This window comes from Cetorhinus maximus, chromosome 1 (genome assembly GCF_964194155.1).
Source record: "Cetorhinus maximus chromosome 1, sCetMax3.hap1.1, whole genome shotgun sequence".
Taxonomy (NCBI): domain Eukaryota; kingdom Metazoa; phylum Chordata; class Chondrichthyes; order Lamniformes; family Cetorhinidae; genus Cetorhinus; species Cetorhinus maximus.
Genome location: NC_135879.1, coordinates 217,718,454 through 217,744,002, shown reverse-complemented (window position 1 = coordinate 217,744,002; position 25,549 = coordinate 217,718,454). Strand labels below are relative to the sequence as shown.

General features: G+C 39.5%; 1 protein-coding gene across 1 annotated transcript in view; it reads left to right on the top strand.

Moving 5' to 3' along the window:
- Nucleotides 1-23,593, top strand: part of LOC144687374 (transforming acidic coiled-coil-containing protein 3-like) — a 53,921-nt gene extending 30,328 nt beyond the window's left edge. The window contains exons 8-17 of the mRNA XM_078553417.1: nt 2,694-2,752; nt 3,720-3,838; nt 4,687-4,750; nt 5,252-5,404; nt 9,299-9,375; nt 9,476-9,519; nt 9,727-9,887; nt 15,447-15,553; nt 16,403-16,523; nt 21,916-23,593. Coding sequence (XP_078409543.1) covers nt 2,694-2,752; nt 3,720-3,838; nt 4,687-4,750; nt 5,252-5,404; nt 9,299-9,375; nt 9,476-9,519; nt 9,727-9,887; nt 15,447-15,553; nt 16,403-16,523; nt 21,916-21,981 — 971 coding nt within the window. The 3' untranslated portion in view covers nt 21,982-23,593. The remainder of the gene's footprint in view (nt 1-2,693; nt 2,753-3,719; nt 3,839-4,686; nt 4,751-5,251; nt 5,405-9,298; nt 9,376-9,475; nt 9,520-9,726; nt 9,888-15,446; nt 15,554-16,402; nt 16,524-21,915) is intronic.
- The last annotated feature ends 1,956 nt before the right edge of the window (nt 23,594-25,549 follow it).

Genomic DNA, 25,549 nt, shown 5'->3' with positions numbered 1-25,549 from the left:
CCAGTCATAAAAACACCCCTCAACCATCACCCTCTGCTTCCTGCCACTCAGCCAATTCTGGATCCAATTTGCCAAATGGCCTTGGATCCCATGGGTTCTTACCTTTTTGTTATCAGTCTCCCATACGGGACCTTATCAAAAGCCTTGCTGAAGCCTAAGTAGGCTATGTCAAATGCATTGCCCTCATCAACACACCTGGTCACCTCTTCAAAAAATTCAATCAAATTGGTCAGACAAAACCATGCTGACTGTCCTTGATTAACCCCTGCCTCTCCAAGTGTAGATTAATTCTGTCCCTCAGAATTGCTTCCAATAGTTTCCCCACCACTGAGGTTAGACTGACTGGCCTATAGTTCCCTGGTTTATCCCTTTCTCTCTTTTTCCCGCCCCCCCCCCCCCACCTCTTGAATAGCGGTACCACATTGGCTGTCCTCCAGTTCACTGGCACCTCTCCTGTAGCCAGAGAGGTATTGAAAATTATTGCCAGTGTTCCTGCTATCTCCTACCTTGCCTCACTCAACAGCCTGGGATACATTTCATCTGGGCCTGGAGATTTATCTACTTTTAAGTCTGCCAAACCGCTTCGAACCACCTCCCTTTCTATACTAATTTCTTTAATTATATCACAGTCCTTCTGCCTGATTTCCATACCCACGCCATCCCTCTCACTTGTGAGCACCAACACAAAGTATTCATTTAGAACCCTACCTACGTCTTCCAGCTCCACACAAATTACCACTATGGTCCATAATGGGCCCTACTCTTTCCCTAGTTATCCTCTTACTCTTAATGCACTTGTAAAAAAAAAACTTTGGGTTTTCCTTTATTTTACCTGCTACTCTTCATGCCCCCTTTTTGCTCTCCTAATTTCCTTTTTAAGTTTCCACCCTACACGTTCTTTACTCCTATAGGGCTTCTGCTGTTTTGAGCCCTCGATATCTGCCTCCCTTTTTCTCTTAATCCAATCCTGTATATCCCTCAACATCCAGGGTTCCCTGGATTTGTTGGCCCCATCCTTTTATCTTTACAGGAATGAGTCCCACTGCTCTGATGCAGATTTACCTAAAAGTAGCTGCTCCCAGTCCACTCTCTGGCCAAATCATATCTGATCTTATTAAAATCAGCCTTCCTCCAATTTGGAACTCTAATTTCTGGCCCGTCCTTTTCCATAACAACCTTGAATGTAACAGAGTTATAATCACAATCTGCAAAATGCTCCCCCACTGATACCTCTACCACTTGCCTGGCTTCATTCCCTAAAATTAAGTCCAGGACGGCCCCCTCTCTTGTAGGACCTTCTATGCACTGGCTTAAAAAGCTCTCCTGGATGCATTTTAAGAATTCTGCTCCCTCTAAACCTAACACACTATGACTAACCCAGTTGATGTTGGGGAAGTTGAAATCCCCCCACTATTCCTACCCTAGTATTTTTACACTTTTTTCTGAGCTTTGCCTACATATCTGCTCTTCTATTTCTCTCTGTTTGGGGGGCCTATAGTACACTCCCAGCAATGTGATTGCTCCTTTTTTGTTTAAGTTCTACCCATTTGGTTTCATTTGAGGAGGAAACCCAAGCTGCTTTTTCTAGTGAGAGGGTAGTATGAATGCAGAATGCAACTTTAATGTCGTTGGTTCTTCAATTTGAAAAGAATCCATTAAGTGGCTTTGGGAAATCTATTCTACCGTTGCCTTTGAAACTTGCTAAGCTGGGCCATAGGCTTTTATTTCTGCAAATGTTTGGAAAACCTTTTTTAATAAACAATTCAGCTCAAAGCTCTCAATCTCTCTTTAATATGGTCAGTGCAACCTTAAGAGCTGAACTCTCATCTCTAACCTGTTGCTAATGGCGCATGGTTGAGTTCCAGGGAAGTGCTTGAGTGGAACAAGGAGAACCCTTTTCTCCCTCCACCTAGTTTGTTCTGCAAGCAAAAATCTCAAACTTTCTCTAGTGATTTGTTTTGTTTCAGACTGGGAGTCAAGTTTGCTTTTTGTGGCTTGATACAAGCACCTTTATTAAAGACACTAGTTGTTTGCAATCTATTTCATTCAAATTTGTTAGTGGCTTGTGCTTGAAGGATAAAGTAATGGTGACTGTTACCAAGACATTCATACCCCATCAAGGAAGTTGACTTCACGAGTGAGGGAGGGGGGAGAGAAATTTTGGTTAGGGTATTCTTTTAAAATTGGATGTCAAAATACAGGGCTGCTTGCACGTGCTCCACAATCTAAGTGAATCTCAAATTTGTGGAGTTAGTAATGCCTTAATATTTCTAGTGCACTTGTTACTCTGAGCATTTTGGACTGAAGGATCAGACATTAGTGTATCTTTTTCAGAAAGTGCAAATCATTTTCTCATTGGCATCACCAGCAAGGCCAACACTTAGTGTCCATCTCTTGCCTGAAGGCAGGCCTCAAGAGCCATCATAAACAATTTTTTAGTTGTAGTTTATTATTAACTTGCTTGGCCTCTTCAACTGGTAATTGAGCTAATCACATTGGAGTTGCACTCCTAGGCCAGACGAGGCAAGAATAGCAATATAAGCTTTTATGACAACCTGATGGCATCAGTAAAATTGAATATGAAGCTATCTTTTTATTTCAATATATTTGAACTGAATTCAATTCTCAAACTATGGTGAGATTGAATTTGTTTTCCACACTGTTGTAATTTTGATCTCTCTTTTTTGTTACAGTCCCAGCATTTAATCAACCAATAGAAATTGATTACCTGGAACAGTTTGGCCACTCTTCAGTAAGTATGAAGACTAGTTTAGTTTTGAATGTACTCTTGAGATTTCAAGAGTTGGTTCAGTTTTAGTGAATTGTTTATGTTGAAATGCACACTGTTATTACTGAAATAATGTGAAGATAGGCATATTTACCTGCGCAGTAAACATTTCATTGAATGCTGGATAATAGTAGAGATAATATGCCTGTCTTTGGTTTAAAGCTGTTTATTTTTAAAACTGTGTTGCATTTCTGCTTTCCATTTGAGTTTTATACAGCTGTCATTCTGACTAAATGTAAATCTTGCTTTCATTCAGTGGATTGAAGCAGCTGACTTGTGGAAGTTTTCTAACTAGTATTCACTTCAACTATTGATGCCATCTTCAGTTATAAAAGTTTTTGTGTCTAGACAAATGGAAGAAGTACTGGAAAGAGATTTAGATATGGATGTGTGAAATCGTTATTGTGATTGCTTGTGCACCATTTATCTTGAGTAATTGAGTCCCACATTAAATGTTTCTCAACCCTGGTGTTCCCCTTTGATAGACAAGTGTAAAGATTTTTTTAGATGATGTTTTCAGAATGCTAGTAATGCAAATTACAAACTGGGAATTTAAGATCTCCTATTCCCCTCTCTGATCACCCCAACAAACTTATCAACGGTCTTCCTTCCCAACACAGCCAATTAAAATATTGGCAACTGATTAACTGTCATTTGACTGCTATTGGGCTAGTCTGTAATTCAGTCTAATAGTGGCATACCACTTTGGAGCTCCAGCATGTGCAGGATGGTCCCAGGTGCATTTCTGGTACAGTTGCCTTCATTCGAGATCTTGTCTTGCCACGCATTGTAAGATAACATACTTTGTCCCTCAGTGGTGAGGGGATAAGAAATTCATCTAGGGTTATGTAGTGCTTGCTTGATTAAGAGTAAACATCTAATTCTTAAACATAAAACACTGAGAATTGAATGTAATCTATTTTATTTTCAGTTCCATGCTTCTGCTTTGAGAAAGCAATCTCTCTACCTGAAGTTTGATCCCCTTTTGAGAGAAAGTCCTGTTAGATACAATGAGACTAATCTCGGTTTGACTAACCGAGCAACTGATGGGTAAATCAATTGTTTAATTTCCTCATCCTTGTGTCTGGTCAGTATAGCATTTTTGTAGTTGCCTGCCATTTGAGAACTGTCAAAGTAAAGATTACTAGAACACCTGGATCCACAATAACCAAGACTTGCTCAATGACTTTGAATTCAGCTGTAATTTCAGATAGGAGAGAATCACTGAAATTTATGTAGTTTGTTGAATTTCTTTTAAATCTAATTTTGGTCCACTCTCTTCTGTGGCATGGTGTTTTTCATCAGTATAAAATCATGATTTTTGTTAATATTTCTTGTCACAGCATATTGGAAATGACCAGTTGAGGAAACAAGTGTCTTCCTCTAGACAATTAACATGAATAATGACTTTCAGATGGATGATCAGTGGATACACATTTTGTATAAGTTCAAATACTAGGCAACTCAAGAGGTTTCACTGAAGTCCAGTTGAAAGTGTGCTAACTTTTTCTATTTTGGGTTGCTATCTCATCAATGACAAAATATTATTTACTCCTTTTTTCTGTTTTTCTTTTTACTGGCTTGCATGCAGGGGAAAAATTTGCCATAGTGACCATAAATGTTTAGAAAGTAGCCTGTTCCAAGTGAGTGCTCCTACCTGTTTAGAGGCCTGGTATATAAGAGTGAGTGATCAATGTTGTACTGATAGGCTATGCCTTACACTTAATTATGAGGTCACTGCTGCCTTGCCACTTGACATCATGGTTTGATATCTGATATACCTGATACTGAATGTTGATATTGGAGGTTGGAATGATGATGCTTAAATTGGGAAGTCATCTAAACTTGGAAATAGGATTGGAAAACATTTTTATGTAAAAGCATTTTTTTGTCTACAGTTCTAGCGTTGTGGATCTTGAAACCAGACTATCTCTGCATGTTGAGCAATCAGAAAAACTGGTTGTAAGTAATTGTTTCATTGAAATTACATTTCTCATTAAACATTCTTAAGCCTTTTTATTTCATAATCATTAAGGGTTTTGTTTAGCTTGAAATCTTTGCCTAAGGTTGGCTCTTAACTTGTCAATCTACTGACAGCAAGTGTCATACAATTTTATAATACAACACAAATGTATTTTGGCCGTTATTCAAATTTGCATTTATATAGTTCCTTTCATAAAAGCAGGATGCCCTAAGACATTTTAAGATCAAAAAGTTGGATTTTATGAAGAAAAAGTTGGATTGTTTCTTGCCCATTTCTACAATAATACTTGCGCAACATAAATAAGCGATTTAAGATTAATTCGACCCTAGTAGAAGGGAGAGTGATGAGATATTTCTCCTGTAATCTTACTGAAGTTTTAAATAGTACTGATAAATGGGTGGTAAACTTGTGTAAACAAATGATGGTTCCTGAAAGTTGTGAATCTGTGCAATTTCTTACTGCAAGCGCTTCTGTTTTAGGATATTACTACCTTGATCCCTGACATCCAATCCATTATCAATCCAGTACCTGATTTTGCATCAGTCGCCATTCCTACTGAGGATGCCATTATTGAAGTGCTTAAGTACAGCCAGAAGGACATGGATGCTGCAATTCTGGCTGTAAAGGAAGAGGCAAGTAACAATAGATTTGTCAGGGTTTTCTGTTTCCAAGGTTCAAGACTTTTTGTTTTAGATGAAAATTACATACAGTGCTCTTTGGGAGTACAGAATATTAATGAAAAGAGACATGTTGAAGCTTTTTGTCTTGCACTCATCAGGACAAATGCAAAAATTCCAAATGATCACAATTTATACCGAGGAGATGCTCATTAGTTGCCAGATCAACTCTGGCAAAGGCATTGCCATGGAGCAAGGCTTGAACATATATTCCTTTTGTTTGCAGAGAACAGGTCTCTGCACATGAATGTTTATCGCTTCTAGCAGGTGTAAATGAGCCTTGCTACAAGCTTGACTAATTTGTTATATTGGTTGTTAGTGTAGCTATTAGCACATGCAGGATTTTTTTAAGTGTCTAATTGCAGCATCACATCCATCAAGCCATACGCCTTTTTATGAATTATGGGGAGCACATAGTTCCCTGCTGCTTTCTCCATGGCAATGCCTCAGCCAATTAGCATCTTTTTCTCCTGTAGTTTAGATTGTTGTGACCATGTGAAATTTGGCATTCTTGCGTTTTGTCCCGAGTACTAAGCAAAAGCTTTGGCAACATGCTGTTCTTTACAGCGACGTAGCTTTTTAAAAATATTTAGTGAGAATTTGAACAAACTGCAGTCCACTGTTTAGACCAGACAATGCTAGTCCCATGATGGGGGAATTCCTTACGAGCTCCTTTTTAAGATGATCCGTGACCCATGAGGTACATGACGCAGCAATATTAGCCATAGCAAAAGACTTCTGCTTGTTAACTGTTGCAACAAATTTGCACTTGAGCTTATTCCAACCATCAAAGCTGTATGTAAAGGAAAAGCTTCTTGACATCTAATCTATGCATGACCCTCCTTTTCCTCAACTTGTCTAGTTCAAATGGCCTGTCCAGATGCACAGTATAATCCATTTATATTATTTTTAAATTCTTGAAATTCCCCTGATGTCTTCACTTTGAGACAAAGACCAAGCTTTTCTAACATTCTCAATGCGAGGATTAACTAGTATTGTGCAAAGACACCTTTTTTAAATAAATTTCCCTATGTATATATCCTGGGGGCATTATAGCACACTGGCTGTTACTATACTCATGACCAATCTAGAAATGTTCAGATCCCATTGTAGCAGTTGGGAATTTAAATTTAAATCTGGAATGGAAAAGCTAGTTTTGTTTTTTTGAAAGTATTAGTAACCATGAAACTACCATGTTTTTTTTTTAAAACAACTTCTTATTCAATAATGTCCTTTTGGGGAAGGAAACCTGCCATCCTGACCTGTTTGTCTTGTCTGACTTCAAATCCACAGCAAAGTGGTTGACTCACAATGGAGTGCTCGGTAGGCTATTTATCAAATCCCATGACAAAAAGCTATAATCCACATGGACTACAGGAATTGAAGAAAGCACCTCACCACCACCACCTCGAGTACAATAGGGGATGGGAATAATGCTGACCTTGCCAGCATGCCCCACCACCAAACCCATGAGTAAAATTATGCTTTTTTGCCTTACAGTAATACCTCTGCACTGCGTCTTTTAAAGACTTGTACGTGTTTTTTTTTTAAATTTAATCCTTCATGGGATGTTGGGGTCACTGGCATGGCCAGCATTTTTTTGCCCATCCCTAATTTCCCTTGCAAGTGGCTTGCTAGGCTATTTCAGAGGGCATTTGAGAGTCAACCACATTGCTGTGGATTGTTCATTGTTTTAATGACAACTGAACTGCAGTGAAGACTGAGGCAAGGTAACCATTTAATGTCTCTGTCTAGCCCTGGCAGTTCACCGGTGTTAGCTTTGTTGTATTCTTTAATGGTCGTAGTGGAGTCTTTTTATTGCCCTTGAGTCCTAACATTATTTCAAAATATTAGTATACCAGTTATATCTATAGTTGCTAGCAATTTGGCTATTTTGTTTGCCATCATCCAATCGACACTGGTCAAAATAGACACAATGTCTCAAACGAATTTATTCTTGGCTTTAAAATTTCTACATAACCTTGTCATACTTTGTTTCTGCAGTCGTCTCCAACCTCTCACCCCCTCTTACATCCTTTTGGTTTGTGATTCCTCAAAATGTCCCTTTGTTATTTCACCTCCATCTCTGTCCTTTCTGCTGTACCTTCTCAAAACTCTCTTCTTGACCCAGTTTTATTTTCTTTGCCTTTTTTTAAAAGTGGGCACAGGAAACCTTGAGCCCTGTTTGAATGGTTAAGTTAATATCTACATGATTCATAGCTTAACATTTATCTAAAGCACAGTAGCTGACAATATAACATCAACTTAGGCTTGAGCTTGAACTTAGTCTATGTAAGGCTTGAACTTAGTCTATTTAAGGCTTGAACCCACAACTTTCTGACCTAGAGATTCAACCAGGTTGAAAATCATATCTGCCTATTCTAACATCTTAGAACCATAGAACCATAGAAAAGTTACAGCACAGAAGGAGGCTGTTCGGCCCATCTTGTCCATGCCAGCCCGAGAACACCCAGGTGCCCTTTCTAATCCCACCTTCCTGCACCCGGCCCATAGCCCTGCAGTTTACAGCACTTTAGGTGCAGATCCAGGTACTTTTTAAAAGAGTTTAAAGTTTCTGCTTCTACCACCAACTTGGGCAGCGAATTCCAGACACCCACTACTCTCTGCGTAAAAAAAGCTCTTCCACATGTCCCCCCTACACCTGCCACCTATCGTGAATCTATGTCCCCTGGTTCTAGAGTTCTCCATCAAGGGAAATAATTTTATCCTGTCCACTCTATCTATCCCCCTCATAATTTTGTACACCTCAATCAAGTCACCTCTCAGCCTTCTTTGTTCCAAGGAAAATAACCCCAACCTATCCAATCTCTCCTTGTAGCTACACTTTTCTAACCCTGGCAACATTCTTGTAAACCTCCTCTGCGCTCTCTCCAGACCTATTACGTCCTTCCTGTAATATGGTGACCAGAACTGCACACAATACTCCAGTTGTGGCCTCACCAGTGTTTTATACAATTCCAACATTATATCCTTACTTTTATATTCTATACCTCTACCAATGAAGGAGAGCATTCCATATGCCATTCCATCTTGTACTTCTTCCTCTGTCTGCCCTTCTAGACAATGGACTTCATCGAAAATTGTCTTGTAGCTAGGGTTGTTCTTCCTGGAATTTAAAAAGTTGAGGGGTTATGATTTAACTGCAGTTGAAGGTTTTGGGGATGACAGTAGATAGGGACACGAAATTACCCTATTTTTTTCTTTCTCTCTGGTTGGGGTCTAAAACAGGGAGTCGTAGTCTAAAAATTAGAGCCAAACCTGTTCGGTGTGACATTAAGAAACACTTCACATTCCACAAATAACAACAATTGATGCCAGATCAATTGTTAACTTTAAACCTGACATTGATAGATACCTTGATAGATTTCTTCTCCACCGATGCTGCCAGACCTGCTGAGTTTTTCCAGGTAATTCTGTTTTTGTATTGATAGATACCTGTTTGCTCCATATCCCTCAAGACCATTGGCCAAGTTGGGTATTTGGAATTAGGTTGCAGATCAATCATAATCTCATTGAATGGTGGAACAGTCTTGACGGGCCACGTTCCTACCTCATTCACATTGCACTTCACAAAGTACATTTCACCCTCTTCAGTACTCTTGCTTGAAGCCACACCAGGGGAAAAAAATGTAATCTTTGGAGAATTGTACATCTCAGCACTCATTGCTTTGCAGTATGACTGGGCAGTGTCTTATTTTGGGATGCTTTCCAAGTTTCACTTGCCATAGCAGGTTGAAACTTTTTTTGCATTTGTTCATGTGCTTTTATATAAAGTGGTTTCTGGCACTTGGATCTACTTGCTTAAAAAAAAAAAAAATATTTTCATAGGTTACTTGTGAGAAAGCCATAACTTTGGAATGGAAACAGAAGTATGAGGAAAGCCTGGCACAGTGTGCAGAAATGAAGTAAGGAAACCTTTGTATAAAGTTTGCTTGTAATTTTGGACACTGAAAGCAAATATGAACAATCTTTTGAAAGCTAACAATCTTGTACATTATCTCCTAGAAAAATTGTTAATGAATATTCTGAAGTGACCTTTCAAATGATGGGTGAGTGCTACTGTTTCAGACTCTTTAGATTCCTCTGTGCAATTGAAATGTGAGCTAAATTACAATCTTTGTCAAAAAAATTAACAAACTTGCAAATTCATGATGCTGCAACTTTTTGGGAAGCTGTAGATAGTGTGTATTAAATGGTTGGTCTGAAATCACCTAGAATTGGCATTTTCATAAATTTTCTTTGAATTTTGAATTTAGAGGAATCTGGCAAGAAGAGTGAATTGGCCAAGGCAGAGCTGGAGAAAGTAACAGAAGAAAAGATGCAAGCCTTAAAGGAGCTAAACTCAGTTGAAAACTCATTTTCTGAGTTGTTTAAGCGATTTGAAAAACAGAAGGAAGCAATTGAGGGTTACAAAAAAGTAAGTCTGCTTCAAGTAATTTGATGCCTTTTCACTGCCACACAAATGATCAATGTGAATAGGATTGCAGTGATCTTGGGCGGCAAATTAAGCCCAACTGAAAATTGATTTTACTTGAGGGACTGGAGTTCCTAGAGTGTATTCAGGAGAATTTTCTACAATGTGTGTTTCCAGCCCAGTGGAAAAAAGGCACTGCTAGACCTAGTTCTTGGGAATGAGATGGATCAAGTGTTAGGGGAACACTTGGTACAGTGATCATTGTATCATAAAGTTTAGCTTGGCTATGGACAAGAAGCAATCCAGAGAGAATAATAAACTGGTGGAAAGCCATCTTCAGTTGGGTAAGAATGGATCTGGCTCAGATAAATTGGAGGGAAAGATTGGCAGGCAAATCTGTAACTGAACAATGAGCTGCCTTCAAGTACACTCAAGGTATATTCCCACAAAGGGGAAAGGTAGGGCAAACAAATCCAGAGCTCCCTGGATGACCGATGAAGCAGAAGAGGTATGCTTATGACATCAGGTGGAGAATGCAACAAAGAACCAGGCTGAATATAAAAAGTTGACAAGAATTGAAACAAATGGACTGAGAAGAGACTGGCGCTAACATAAAAGGAATCCAAAAGTCACCTACCTATAGGCATATAAAAAGTAAGTGTGGTAAAAGGAGTGGGGCTGATTCAGGATCAGAAAGGAATTTATGAATGAAAGCAGGGGCCTTGGCTGAGGAAGAGTTCCAAAGACACTCAACCCTCTGAGAAATTTCTCCCTATCTGTCTTAAATGGGCTTTAATTTTAAACAGTAATCCCTAGTTCTAGCTTCTCCCACAAGAGGAAACATCCTGTCCACAACCACCTTGTCAGGATCCCTCTGGATCTTGTATGTTTCAATCAAGTCGTGTCTTAATCTCCTAAACTCCAGTGGAAACAAGCCTCTCCTGTCTAACCTTTCCTCATAAGACAATCCCCCACGCCCCCTCTCCACCCCTTTCAGGTATTAGTCTAATAAACCTTTGCTGAACTTCTAATATATTTACATCCTTCCTTTAAATAAGGTAATCAATACTGTCCACCAGATGTGGTCTCAGCAATACCCTGTATAAATGAAGCATTACATCCCTACTTTTATTGCAAGAGGAATTGAATACAAACGTTATAATTTTACTAGCTTTCCTAGTTACTTGCTACACTACATACTAGCCTTTTGTGATTTATGCACTGGGACACCCAGATTCCTGTGAAATCTGAGCTCTGCAATCTCTCATCATTCGGAAAATGTGCTTTTTTTAATTCTTCCCATGTTATACTCCTTTTGTGATTTATGCACTGGGACACCCAGATTCCTGTGAAATCTGAGCTCTGCAATCTCTCATCATTCGGAAAATGTGCTTTTTTTAATTCTTCCCATGTTATACTCCATCTGCCAAATCTTTGCCCACTCACTTAACCTATCCATATCCCTTTGTAACCTCCTTATGTCCTCTTCACAACTTACTTTCCTACCTATCTTTGTTACCATTCGGTCCCTTCATTCCGGTCATTTATATAAATTGTAAATAGTTGAGGGCCCAGCACTGATTCCTGTGGCACATCACTTGTTACATCTTGTAAACCAGAAAATGACCTATTTATGCCTACTGTTTCCTGTTAGCTAGCCAATCTTGTATCCGTGCCAATATGTTGCCCTGACACCATAAGCTTTAATTTTCTGCAATACCTTTTGATGTAGCACCTTATCAAATGCCTTCTGAAAATCAAAATACAGTACATCTACTAGTTCCCCATGATCCATAGCACATGTTATTACTTCAAAGGACTTCAACAAATTGGTTAAACATGATTCCCCTCTTTCAAAACTATGTTGACTTTACCTGATTACCTTGAATTTTTCTGAGTGCCCTGCTATAACGTCTTTGATAATAGCTTCTAACATTTTCCCTATGACAGATGTTCGGCTAACTGGCCTGAAGTTTCCTACTTTGCCTCCCTTCCCTTTTGAATAAAGGAGTTATGTTCTCAATTTTCCAACCTAATGGAAACTTACCTGAATCTAGGTGATTTTGAAAAATTAAAACCAACGCATCAACTATTGCACGAGCCACCACTTCTTTCAAGACACTAGGATGAAATCCATCAGGACCTGGAGATTTGTCAGTCTGCAGCTCCAACTATTTGGCCAGTACCACTTCTCTGGTGGTTGTATAATTTTTCCTGAGTCTCCCTTCCACTTCCTGATTTACAGCTACTTCTGGAATCTAATTTGCATCGGTCTTCACTATACAGGATACAAAATATCTGTTCAATTCATCTGCCATCTCATTTTCCATTATTAATTCCCCAGACTCGCTGCTTTTTTTTTTTCTTTTATATATCTATAGTAACTCTTACTGTCTTTATATTTCTAGCTAGCTTTCTCTCGTACTCTTTTCCCCCTCATTAATCTTTTAGTCATTCTTTGCTGTTTTTTGTGTTCTGTCCAATCTTCAGATATGCCACTCATCTTTGTGCAGTTCTGTGCTTTTTCTTTGTTTGGTGCTATCTTTAACTTGTTTAGTTAACCGTGAGTGGGGTGGGTCATCCACTAGGAGTTTTCCATTCTCGTTAGAATGTATCTTATGTATTCAGAAATATCCCCTTAAATGTCTTCCACTGCATCTCTATTGATCTATTCCTTAACCTAATTTGCCAGTTCAGTTTAGCTAGCTCTGCTTTCATGCCCTCATAATTTCCCTTATTTAAATTTACTTCAAGCTAGTTGATCTCCGGCATTACACGTGTTGAGGCTAAGTGAAGTTTTCAGGCAAATTAAGGTTAGAAGGTGGGCTCACTGGATCAGGATGTATCATCGTAACTCAGTCCCATTTTGGTGGTATTTTCTAGCCTTCTCTGCATATTTGATTTTCTATCAAGAGTTAAACTATTTTGTGCCAGTTCGGAGCATTGGAATCTCTGCAGTATAATCTGAGGTGCTGGGAAATGCACAATAGGCACACCAGCACCATTACAGTTGGGAGTGTGTAAGAATAATGTACTTAAATAGGTGTTTCCATTATTAAATTTAGTCATAGGAATATTTACTGTTGACTTATCATAGCCATTCTGGCATAGAGGATGCCATTAAACTCTAGTCTATGCTGACTATCTAGAGAATTCCAGTAAGTCGCATTCCCTCCTCTAGCCCTGTGGCCAGCAGGTTTATCTCCCTCAAGTGCTCATCCAATATCCTTTTTGAAATAATTGATCATCTCTGCTACACACTCCTGTAAGCAGCAAGTTCTGGTCATTACCACTTGCTGCTTTTATATATTCCTGACGTTTTCTTCCTATTCTACACATCTATTGACCAACCTTTAAATCTGTGTTCTGTAGTCCTTGTACCATCAGTTAATGGGAACAGCTTTTCTTTATCTACTTTTATCCAAATGTGTCATAATCTTGTGCACCTGTATCAGTTCACCCCTTGACTTCTTTTGCTGCAAGGAGAATAATCCCAGATTATCCAACCTAACTTTGTAGAGAAAGTCACTCCTACTTGGAACCATTCTGGTACCACAGATGTCCATGTGTAAGTTAACTTTTGAAGCCTCAGTCCCTTAAAATTGGATTCAAATGTACACAGTATAAGTGAGCAACTGATATGGGTGGTTGCCATCTTTGTTCGCCACATGTGGTTGTTTCTATGTGGGTGTGTCTAAATTTCAGTGCATCTTCACAATACTGTTTTTATTGCCTATTTGATCCCTTGCACACTTTTATAAGATACCAGTAAGCAATAGCATGGAAAAATTGAGGCTGACTACTAATGAGAGTATAGTATGATGTGGCTGAAGAGGGGGTTGACTTGTATGCTGTGTATATGCAAAAACATGATTTTGGGGTCATTTTATACACTGGGTTGAATTATGTGCTGTGATTTGTGGTAAATCTCTGCACCCTCTTCAGGGCAAATGTTAAAAAAGGTCCTCAAGTGTGGCGGCCAGAACTGTACACAATACTCTAGTTATGGCCATAACTAGACCTTTTTATAAAGGTTTGACATAACCTCCCTGCTTTTGTACTCAATACCTCTATTTATGAAGCCAAGATCCCAAATGCTTTCCTTAACACTCTCAATATGTCCTGTTTCCTTTAAAGATCTAATGCACATCAACTCCAGGTCTTTCTGTCCCTCTGCCCTCTTACTGTATCATTTAGTCTTTTGCCTTTCCTATCCTTTCCAAAATGTCAGCTCAGTTTTAAATTCCCTTCATGGGATATGAGTGTCATTGGTGAGGACAACCAACCAAATGTTTTGAAGGTGGTGGTGTGCCACCTTGAACTGTTGTAGTGTATCTGGTGTAGGTAGAACCAGTGCTGTTAGGAAGAGAATTCCATGATTTTGACCCACTGACACTGAAGGAAGAGCAAGTGACCTCCCAAGTCAGGATAGCGTGTGGCTTGGAGGGGAACTTGCAGCTAATGTTCCCATGTATCTGCTTACCTTGTCCTAGGTGGTATTTGGAAGGTGCTATCAAAGGAGGCTTGGCAAGTTTCTGTGGTGCATCCTGTGGATGGGTATACAGTTGGCATTTTTGTGCCTGTGGTAGAGAGGGTGAATGTTTAAGGTAGTGGATGGGGTACCAAACAAGTGGGCTGCTTTTGCCCTGGATGGTGTTGAGCTAATTGGTGGAACTGTACTCCTCTAGGCAAGTGGACAGTATTCCATCACAATCCTGATTTGTGCTTTGTAGATGGTGGATGGGCACTGGGAGGTGTTAGTTGCCACACAATTCCCTATCTCTGACCTCTTCTTGTAGCCACAGTAATTATTTGGCTGGTCCAGTTACTGGTCACTGGTGACCCCCCCCAGGATGATTTTGAGGGAATTCAGCGATGGTATTGATTGTTGGGGATGGTCATTGCCTACACTTTTGTGGTGCAAATCTTCTTGCTGCTTATCAGCCCAAGCCTGAAAGTTTTCCAGGTTGCACTGCATGTGGACATGGAATGTTTCAGTTTGAGACGTTGCAAATGGGACTGATCACTGCAATCATCAGTGAACTTCCTCCTCTTCTGACCTTGTGATGGAGGATAAGTATTTATTGCAGCTGAAGATGGTTAGACCTAGGACATTACCACGAAGAACTCTGTGGCGATGTCCTGGGACTGAGATGATTGACCTCCAACAATCACCTGCCCATAGTACTCCAACTGTGGCATAACTAGTATCATACATATCAATCGTAATTGGCTTTTCAATGTCCTGTAAATAAAATCCGGAACCTCATTGCTCTCTTTTTCTATCTGCAATCTTGTTTTCTAAAGACCTGGACCTCTAGGTCTTCAGTCCATTTCCCAAAATGTACCATTCTCTTACTACAGTAGTTGCATTTGCCAGATACATGCCTGCTCTCCAAACGACCTCTGGACTCTTGCATTTTTGTTTCCAATCAGGTTTTTTAGTCATTTTTAGTGATTGTGTCCAAATGTGTAGGAACTAAAACATGGCATCACCGATAGCTAGGTCAGATGCCTAATTGCAGTTAATGACACAAAAATTACACTTATTACTTTGTTCAGAATGAAGAGTCTCTAAAGAAATGTGCTCAGGATTATCTTGCAAGGATTAAGAAGGAAGAGCAAAGGTACCAGGCTCTGAAAGTTCATGCTGAAGAAAAATTGAATCAGTGAGTATCCTCATGCTTTTATTTCCTCTGTATTGATGTTTTATTGAGCCAGAATGTCACTTTTAATCCACGATTAATAATCCCCTATTAAATGTCCATGAAACAAGAGGAAAATATGGGGAAATGGGGTACCACAGCAGGTTAAATTGGCCACTCCAGATTTTTTTTTTTTAATCCCATTAATCTGCAATGACTTTTAATCAGGTCCTGATGGTTCTAACAGGCTAACCTTACCCCTTCCACCCCCCGCCTCCCCCATCCACCCTAAGCAAATTTTGATAGCTGATGGAAAATCTGAATGTCTCCAGCTTCAAAACATTTCATACTCTACCAGTGTAGATCAAGCTTTACTTGCATCTAAACTGAGTACTTTATTCTGCTTGAAATGGAGGGTGCCCAGTTTCTCACCATTCACACCTTAACCAGCTAGTAAAACTGCACTCTTCTTGATAATTGCCTTCTGAAAATGGCCTGGCATGCCACAACATCAAACTGCTACAGTAAAGTTTTATAAGAAAAAAACTGGAAGGAACTCCCTTGCCTAACAGTACCAGGTACATTTTGTCACATGGACTGTAGCAGTTCAAGGCGGCGACTGACCACCTTTTGAGGACAATTCAGTGATGTCAAACCCATGAATGAAGTATTGAGGAATGTGGATCAAGGTGTGTAAATGGAGTAGAAATACAGATTGGCTATGATCTAATTACATGGCTAGCAAACTCCTGTTCCTAGTAACATAGGCTTACTGCTGTTATGTGGGTACTATGAGGTATGAGGCTTATAACACGAGTTTTATAATGACATTTGTTACTATGATATCTGTAACCTCTTCCTTTTCCTGAAAAGAGCAAATGAAGAGATAGCACAAGTACGTAACAAATACAAGGCAGAGATTGCTGCTCTCCAGGCTCACCTACGCAAGGAGCAAATGAAAGCCAATTCCTTGGAAAGGAGTCTGGAACAAAAGGCAAGTTGATTTTAAATTTGATACAGATCATTTCACTTGGTCTTTGCAGATGCAACTTCTGACACTTGAGATTCATTTTGTGCTTAAACTAGCTTATTAGGCCTCCCCCAATAAGTCTTGATGAATATAGGAGTAGCCATTTTGTAAATACTCTCCTCAAGGTAAAACCTACACTTTTTTTTTCTGCTTCTCTTTCAAATGGTATTTGAATATTCCTCCTCCCTCTTCAAGCCGTTCATTTGAATTTTCTTACTAACAACTGACTTAAATGTGCTTTTGAGCTGAGTCTGTTCTCTTGGCTTGGCTTTAGGTAATCGTCCATATTTTAGTTTTCTCCTACAGTTTACCACCATGTGGCTCAAAAGTTTTGCTCTCCCTGTCCCACTGCACCCCATCTGCATCATAATTTATTTGACCCCACACTTCCTCCAGTGAAAGGCTTTTTTGCAGTCTATTGCTAGGAACTAGAGAGTTTAAGTAAGTTGTGTGATAAAGGGAGAACTTGAGTTTGTTCCGCTTTAAAACATGCATGGATTTTAATGAGGTTTACGACTCTTGACAGGGAGTTAAAACAAACAAAGCACAAAAGACTGCGGTTGCTTAGCCTCAGGGGTCCAGAGAGAGGCCCCACACAGGCAGAGAAACTGAAAGCAGTTTGAGTTCAGTTAGTGATTGTGCTCTAAGGTGGAGGAAGCAGTTTGTTTCCCTCTAGCTGGACATGCTAGCAGATCGCTGAGAAAAATAAGTAAGAATCTTAGATAATTTGCTCTAAAGTTAAAATAACAGCGAATGTCAAGTGAGTTCTGGATCTCAAGGGAGATACTGAGTTGTCAGCAGTCTATTGGGAGAGAACTACATGGAGCAGGCCCTAAAGGAAAGATGCCCATGAAGTCAAGTCAAAGATCCTATTAACAGAGAAGATAGGAGTAGGCCATTTGGCCCTTCGAGCCTGCTCTGCCATTCATTACAATCATGGTTGATTATCCAACTCAATAGCCTGCTCCTGCTTTCTCCCCATATCCTTTGATCCCTTTCGCCCCAAGAGCTATATCTAACTCCTTGAAAACATACAATGTTTTGGCCTCAACTACTTTCTGTGGTAGCGAATTCCACAGGCTCACCACCCGCTGGGTGAAGAAATTTCTCCTCATCTCAGTCCTAAACGGTCTACCCTGTATCCTCAGACTGTGACCCCTGGTTCTGGTCTCCCCCACTGTCGGGACCATCCTTCCTGAATATATCCTGTCTAGTCCTGTTAGAATTTTATAGGTTTCTATGAGATTCCCCTGTCATGATTCTGAACTCCAGTGAATATAATCCTAACCCACTCAATCTCTCCTCGTATGTTAGTCCTGCCATCCCAGGAATCAGTCTGGTAAACCTTCGCTGCACTCCCTCTATAGCAAGAACATCCTCCCTCAGATAAGGAGACCAAAACTGCACTTGATATTCCAGGTGTAGTCTCACCAAGGCCCTGTATAATTGCAGCAAGACATCCCTGCTCCTGTACTCTAACCCTCTTGCTATGAAGGGCAACATACCATTTGCCGCCTTTACTGCCTGCTGCACCTGCATGCTTACCTTCAGCAACTGGTGTATGAGGATACCTGGGTCTCGTTGCACATTTTCCCCACTCAATTTATAACCATTCCGATAATCTGCCTTCCTGTTTTTGCTACCAAAATGGATAACCTCACATTTATCCACATTATACTGCAACTGCCACGCATTTACCCACTGACTCAGCTTGTCCAAATCATACTGAAGCGTCTCTGCATCCTCTTCACAGCTCACCCTCCCACCCAGCTTTGTCTCATCTGCAAATTTGGAGATATTACATTTAGTTCCCTCATCTAAATCACTAATATATATATTGTGAATAACTGGGGTCCCAGCACCGATCTCTGCGGTACCCCACTAGTCACTGCCTGCCGTTTGGAAAAAGACCAGTTTATTTCTACTTTGTCTCCTGTCTGCCAACCAGTTTTCTATCCATCTCAATACACTACCCCCAATCCCATGCACTTTAATTTCACATGCCAATCTCTTATGTGGGACTTTGTCGAAAGCCTTCTGAAAGTCCAAATAAAACATAACCACTGCCTCCCCCTCATCAACTCTACAAGTTACATCCTCGCAAAATTCCGGTAGATTTGTCAAGCATGATTTCCCTTTCGTAAATCCATGCTGACTCTGTCCGATTCTGCCACTGTTTTCCAGGTGCTCAGCTATTAAATCTTTTATAATGGACTTTAGAATTTTCCCCACTACCGACGTCAGGCTGACTAGTCTATAATTCCCTGTTTTCTCTCTACCTCCCTTTTTAAATAGTGGGGTTACATTAGCTACCCTCCAACCTGTAGGAACTATTCCAGAGTCTGTAGAATCTCAGCAGATGACCACCAATGCATCCGCTATTTCCAGGGCCACTTCCTTAAGTACTCTGGGATGTAGATTATCAGGCCCCAGGGATTTATCAGCCTCAATCCCATGAATTTCCCCAGCACCATTTCACTACTAATACTGATTTCTTTCAGTTCCCCCCTGCCACTAAACCCTGTGTTCCCCCAACATTTCTGGTATTTGTGTCATCCTTTGTGAAGACAGAACCAAAGTATGTATTTAGTCGGTCAGCCATTTCTTTGTTCTCCATTATAAATTCTCCTGTTGCTGACTGTAAGGGACCTACATTTGTCTTCACCAGTCAGTTTTTATGTCTCTGCAAGCTTACACTCGTACTCATTTTCCCCTTCTTAATCAATCCCTTGGCCCTCATTTGCTGAATTCTAAACTGCTCCCAATTCTCAGGGCTGTGGGTTTTATAGCCAATTTGTATGCCTCTTCCTTGGATCTAATACTATCTCTAATTTCCCTTGTAAGCCTTTCCTGTTTTACTTTTGCGCCAGACGGGAATAAACAATTGTTGCAGTTCACCCATGCGCTCTTTGAATGTTTGCCATTGCCTATCCACCGTCATCCCTTTAAGTAACGTTTCCCAATTCATCATAGCCAACTCGCGTCTCATACCATCATAATTTCCTTTATTAAGATTCAGGACCCTAGTCTCAGAATCAACTACGTCACTCTCCATCTTGATGAAGAATTCTATCATATTATGGTCACTTGTCCCCAAGGGGCCTCACACAACTAGATTGCCAATTATTCCTTTCTCACTACACACTAACCAGCCTAGGATGGCCTGTTCTCTAGTTGGTTCCTCAATGTATTAGTCCAGAAAACCATCCTGTATACACTCCAGGAATTCCTCCTATGGTATTGTTACGAATTTGATTTACTCAATCTATATGCAGATTAAAGTCATTCATAATTACAGATGTTTGTTTTTTGCATGCGTCTCTAATTTCCTGTTTAATACCAGTTCCAACATCACCACTACAGTTTGGGGGTCTACACAAAACCCCCACTAACGTTTTTTGCCCCTTAGTGTTTCTCAGCTCTACCCATGCAGATTCCACATCGTCGGAGCTAATATCTTTCCTCACTATGGCGTTAATTTCCTCTTTAACAAGCAATGCAACTCCACCGCCTTTTCCTTTTTGTCTGTCCTTCCTAAATACTGAATACCCCTGGATGTTCATTTTCCATCCCTGGTCACCCTGCAGCCATGTCTCCGTAATCCCGTTAAGTGAAGTTGAGCGAGGAGCTGACAAAGGCTCCAAGTTTAAAGGGAGAAAGTTGCAGGACACAGACTTAAAACAAAATAAGCTTGCCAGAAGACAAAGACACGCGCGCGCACACACATTTTCATTGTATCATACTTCATCTTTAAATCCTCTTCTGACACAAGGTGACACTATGGAATGACAGCCAATAATGTTCTTGATCACACTACGGAAATGGACGTTCTATCAATAATTCACTATTACCTATCAGTCTCGAGGGATTTTATAGAATGCCTTCTGGAAATCCATATAAACAGGATACCATAGACAATTCCTCTGTCCACTATTTTAGTCAACCCTTCCCAAAAAAAAATTCTCTAGGAAGAAAATCTATCTGGCAGATCAATCCAGTTCTTGAAGTGTTCAACATTGTAATTTTAAGTGGCACGTCAGTTTGCTGGACTTTTTTTAAAAACGATCTTAAATTTGCAAGTTTGAAGATGCAATGGATTCAATTGGAAGTTCTTTTTGCTGCAATGCAGTGGTTAGGCATTGCAAGAAGCATCATTCATCTCATCTTTAGCTCCATGATATAAAATTAGATTCAATACAAAATCAGTTGGCCACTTATCAAAAGCCAAAAACAAAATGGTCAAGTTATCTGCAGTTCATTGTGAAAACTTTCAGTGACGTTGTTATTGGAGGACTGCTTCCAGGGGAGATTTGTGTATATTTTTAAAGGTTCCAAAGTTTACACCAACTGCATGTTGTCTAACACCCAGATGGCTCTTACTGGAATTGTGGCTATTATTTTTGCTTTTTTAAAAAAGGCAGGTATTTTTAATCAGCTTTTGAAAAAAGGGAAACATTAGAGGAAGTCCAGCTTTTGATGAAATACTGAACTTGCAGGCTCCTGATAATGGGACAAAATGTTGATGCTTGTGTGGGGTGATGGGAGTGTATTGAAGTGATTAACTTGGCAGACTATTAGAGCATTAGTGCTAGTGATCCCTGCCCTGCTCTGCTCCTGTAAGAGGTTGAACTATATGTGGAAAAAGTCCAAATGATGTAGCTAGTTTGTTCATGTTACTGTAGTGGTAAATGTTACTGAAATAGTTACAGAAGCCTACACTAATTCAGATTCCATTGTAACAAAGTTTTTTTTTTAGGAATCTGGCATCAGTAAGTATAGGATTGTTTGTAAAGACACAATGAGTTCACTTATTCACCCTTTTAGGAAAATGACCCTGTTGTCCTTGCACCCTGGCATGTGACTCCAGCCTCCTACCAATGGAGCTGATACTCTTTTCGAGTTATCAACAGTCACAGATTGCAACTCTTTTGAGTACAATCACAGTTCTTGGTTTCCAGGAGTGGGACATGAACCCACAACCCTCTGATTCAAAGGCGAGGGTGCTATGAACTGAGCCACAGCACTTAACTCCCTGCTGAAGGTTCCTAATGAGCTGCTCAGCATTTGAAGATGGCAGCTACCATCTTGGCAACCAGAATGCTAACCTTGCTAGTGCTGCCCACATCTTGAATGTGTAATAAAAATTCATAAATAAATATACAGCCTTAATGTAATAAGTCTATAGAAATCTTAATCTAAACAGGATGTTTATAAGGAAATTATCTTTAATCAGGATATTTTTCATTAATAAATGAAGGATGATTGTTAATTAAATGTCAAGTTTGTACTATAAGGGGTGGTGGGGGAAGTAGTCAGTGATCTGATATTTACTAAACCTGACTTTTCTCTCCTACAGACTAAAGAAAATGTGGAACTATCAAAAATCTGTGATGAACTAATTTCCAAGATGGAGAAGATCTGATTTTTTTTCCTCATCTGACTTGTAAAAACTAATGTATCCTGTCCTCCTCCTTTGACCTCAAATATTGCTGCCTCCTTTGAACTCCACTGTTTCTGCCTTTTTTGTATAACTCTGAATATATTTTTTTAGAGACAATTAAAGTTGAATATTAGAAACCTGCCATGTGTACAAGAGTTTATGGTAATATTTGTGATATCCTGATCAAGTCCCAAATTGGTAACCTCCCTCAGTAAATGTTAGCAATTAAATAGCTTTTAATTTTTTTCCCCTCTAACCACTACCTATTTCCTTTGAATAGTTGGAGAACACTTGGACTATTGAGTGATCTGCATGTTTTCATTAGTAGAGAACCTTGTGGCATTTGTAATTAAATATTTAACAGATGAAATGCTCATTTGAACTCCCTTACAATATAGTCAATAATGGGAAGGCTTTACTTGTCCCATTTAGTAGTACAAACAATCGCTTAGCAGTACAGAACTTGCATATTGCTGGAAAGAGACATGTTGCCAAAGCTTTTCATCAGGACAAAAGCAAGAATGCTAAAGTTCAAATAATCTCCACAATTATTTGATTTGATCAGCCAATTGTTGAGATGATTTGCCCATGTACCTGGCATTGCACCAACACAAATTCATTCATGACGTTGTGTGTTGGGAAAACATCTTTGAATTGGCAGCATCCTATTAGTGGAAAATAACACTTGCGTCACCACTGCATAGTTGCAGCATGAAACAACTTGGTTAATTTTTTGCTCAAACTTTTGAGATGCTTTCCTTTTCAGGGTAATTTGAGGTTGACTGGGCATTTTTTAGGTCTGAATGGTCCTTTGGCTCATTTGTTCTGTGTATTGCATAAAACTTGCAATGATCTGATTAGGATAGCCTTATGCTCTTTCTGCGTCGAGTTTGCAAGGTGAACAAATGGCTAGGGCCCTATACATGTTGGGATTATTATAGTTTCACATGCTAGGGCTTTAGTCATTTGCTCACCTTAGTGCTACAACTTCTTTAACATCAGAAATCCTGACGATTGCTGATCAAATCAAACTTGTTCCTCTGGTTGTTCATAATGGAGTACAGAACATACTTAATCAACCCATGCTTGCAAAACCGAAATCAAAACCTGTTCAATGTCATTCTGTGATTGGGCAGCACTTGTTGAACAATCTTGAGTGCTAATAGCCACGTTGATTATCTTAAATTGGTTATTAGTCAAGCTCTTTAACATGGCTCATTTTCATTTGTTAAAAGCAACATAATTTATGCAGGGATCTGGTCTCCAAACAAAAGGAATATGTGCTACTCTTGCCCTTTTTGAATTGCCCAGAAACATGAGCCCATTGTTTCTTGATTTCTCTATGGGAATGCCTCAGCTAATCAGACCTGACATGCTAACCAATTGGCATCCTTTTTTCTCCTGTAATATAAATTGTTGAGATTGTTTGAAATTTGGCATTCTTGTGTTTGTCTTGGTAATTGCAAGATGAAAAGCTTCTCATGTCTCCCTTTCAGTAATATTAGTATGACTTCCTTAACATCAATCTTTTTTACTGCTTTAGCTAATGGACTATTAGTATGTGTATTTCTTTGAATAAAAGGTTTAAGATCTTAATGTGTTTATGTTAAAATCTGTACACTCTTCTAACTTTGCTTGCCTTGTAGCAATATTTTGGGTTTACCATTGAATTTATCAACGTCATGATTAGACTGTAGCTTAATCTTTCTAATCTATTCTCAGTTTGTTCCCTTTTTATTTCTGGAATATTTTCTGTACCCTCTCCAATCCAATGGTAATATTTTCAATGAAGTAAAAAAAATTACATTTTTCCATGCTTTTTCTTTTCAGATGTTGAGAATAGGACTTTGCAATCATAGAGTAATAGAGCAATCTGTATCAGCTGTTTGAGTTATCTAGTAAGTCCCACACCCTTGCTCTTTCTCCATGGCCCTGCAAATTCATTTTTTTTAAAAATGGTGGTTGAACCCGTTATTACCCTTTTTTCAGATTTCAGATCCTGACTTTTTTTCACCTTGTTTCGGACTCATTTCCTGATTACCGTTAAATTTGTGTCTGTTTACTGACCTTTCTGCAACTAGAAACAAACTATGGAAACCTTTCAAGATTTTTACTACCTCACAAATGTCTCCTCTCCTACAATGAGAAAAGCCCTATTCTCCACCAAACTAGGAATAGGTGTAGACCATTTAACTCTGAGGTTATGCTGCCAATCAATGTGATCGTGGCTAATATGCAACCTAACTCCATGTACCTGCCTTTGCCCCATGTCCCTTTAATTGTTTGGTTGACAAATGTATCGATCTTAGACTTGAAATTAACAATTGATGTATCAATTTTTGTAGAAGAGTTCTAACCTTCAACCACACTATGTAGAAGTGTGTCCTAATTCCATTGGTGATGAGTCTGCCTCTAATTTTTGGACTAAGCTCACTAGTACTAGACTTCTTGCCCCACCTGCACCCCACCAAACCAGAAGGAATAGTGTCTCATCTACTTTTTCTGTTGCCATTTAATATCTTAAACTTGGATCAAATCACTCCTTAACCTTAATTCTAGAGATTGCAACTCTATTACCTTATACTTTAACCCTTGGAGTCTAGGTATCACTCTGTAAAATCTGTCACACTCCCTTCAAGGGCCTTCCTAAAATGTGGTGTCCAGAACTGCACGCACCGCTCCAGAAATGGTCTATCCAGGGCTTTGTATATATGTAGCATAACCCCTTGTATTCCTGACCTTTCGATTTAAAGGTGTTCGACTTTTGATTATTTACAATGTCATGAACAAGTACTAAAAATCTGGACCCAAGTCACTGGATTTCCACTGTTTCTAGCTTTACACCATTTAGAAAGTATCCCATTTGATCCTCGTTGATCCAAAGTGGATGACTTCCCATTTTGGCACCTTGAATCCATTTGCTACAATTTTGCTGTCAATCCTGCACTTAACTGCAGGATTGACAGATTATGCTTCCATTTACACTGCTTACGATGTGATCTTTGTCATTGGCAAATTTAGATATGTAGCTTTCTATCCTATCATCTAGGTTGTGAATAGGTGAGCCCCCTGCCAACTAGAGTAACTCAATTATGGTGCATGTCTCTTACCAGTCAGCTAATTTTCTAATCAGATCAATAATTTGGTTTCAACTCAGCCAGCGTTCTGATATAGAATATAGCATAATGGGTTAATAGTTATGGTAATGAGATAGTGACATGTATCATGTAACAGTGACAGCAGCAGTCAGTTGCTAGAGATTTGTAAGGCAGATGGAACAGTCTGTACAAGTGATGTACCAACCCCTGCCATCCACTGATGTACCATCCCTGTGCCCTATCATGTACATAGTGTTAATAAAATAGTTTTGAAGTAACCTACTTGAATGAGGTCAGAGTTATTGCTCGTGAGTAGATGGAAATCTTCCCAATGTAGATTAAGCTATGAAGCAAACCACAGAACATGGTAGAAGCAGTGGTGGCACCAATCTAACAATGATCTGGTGCCATTGACAGAACACGCATGGTGATAAAGTAGAAGACTTGTTAGT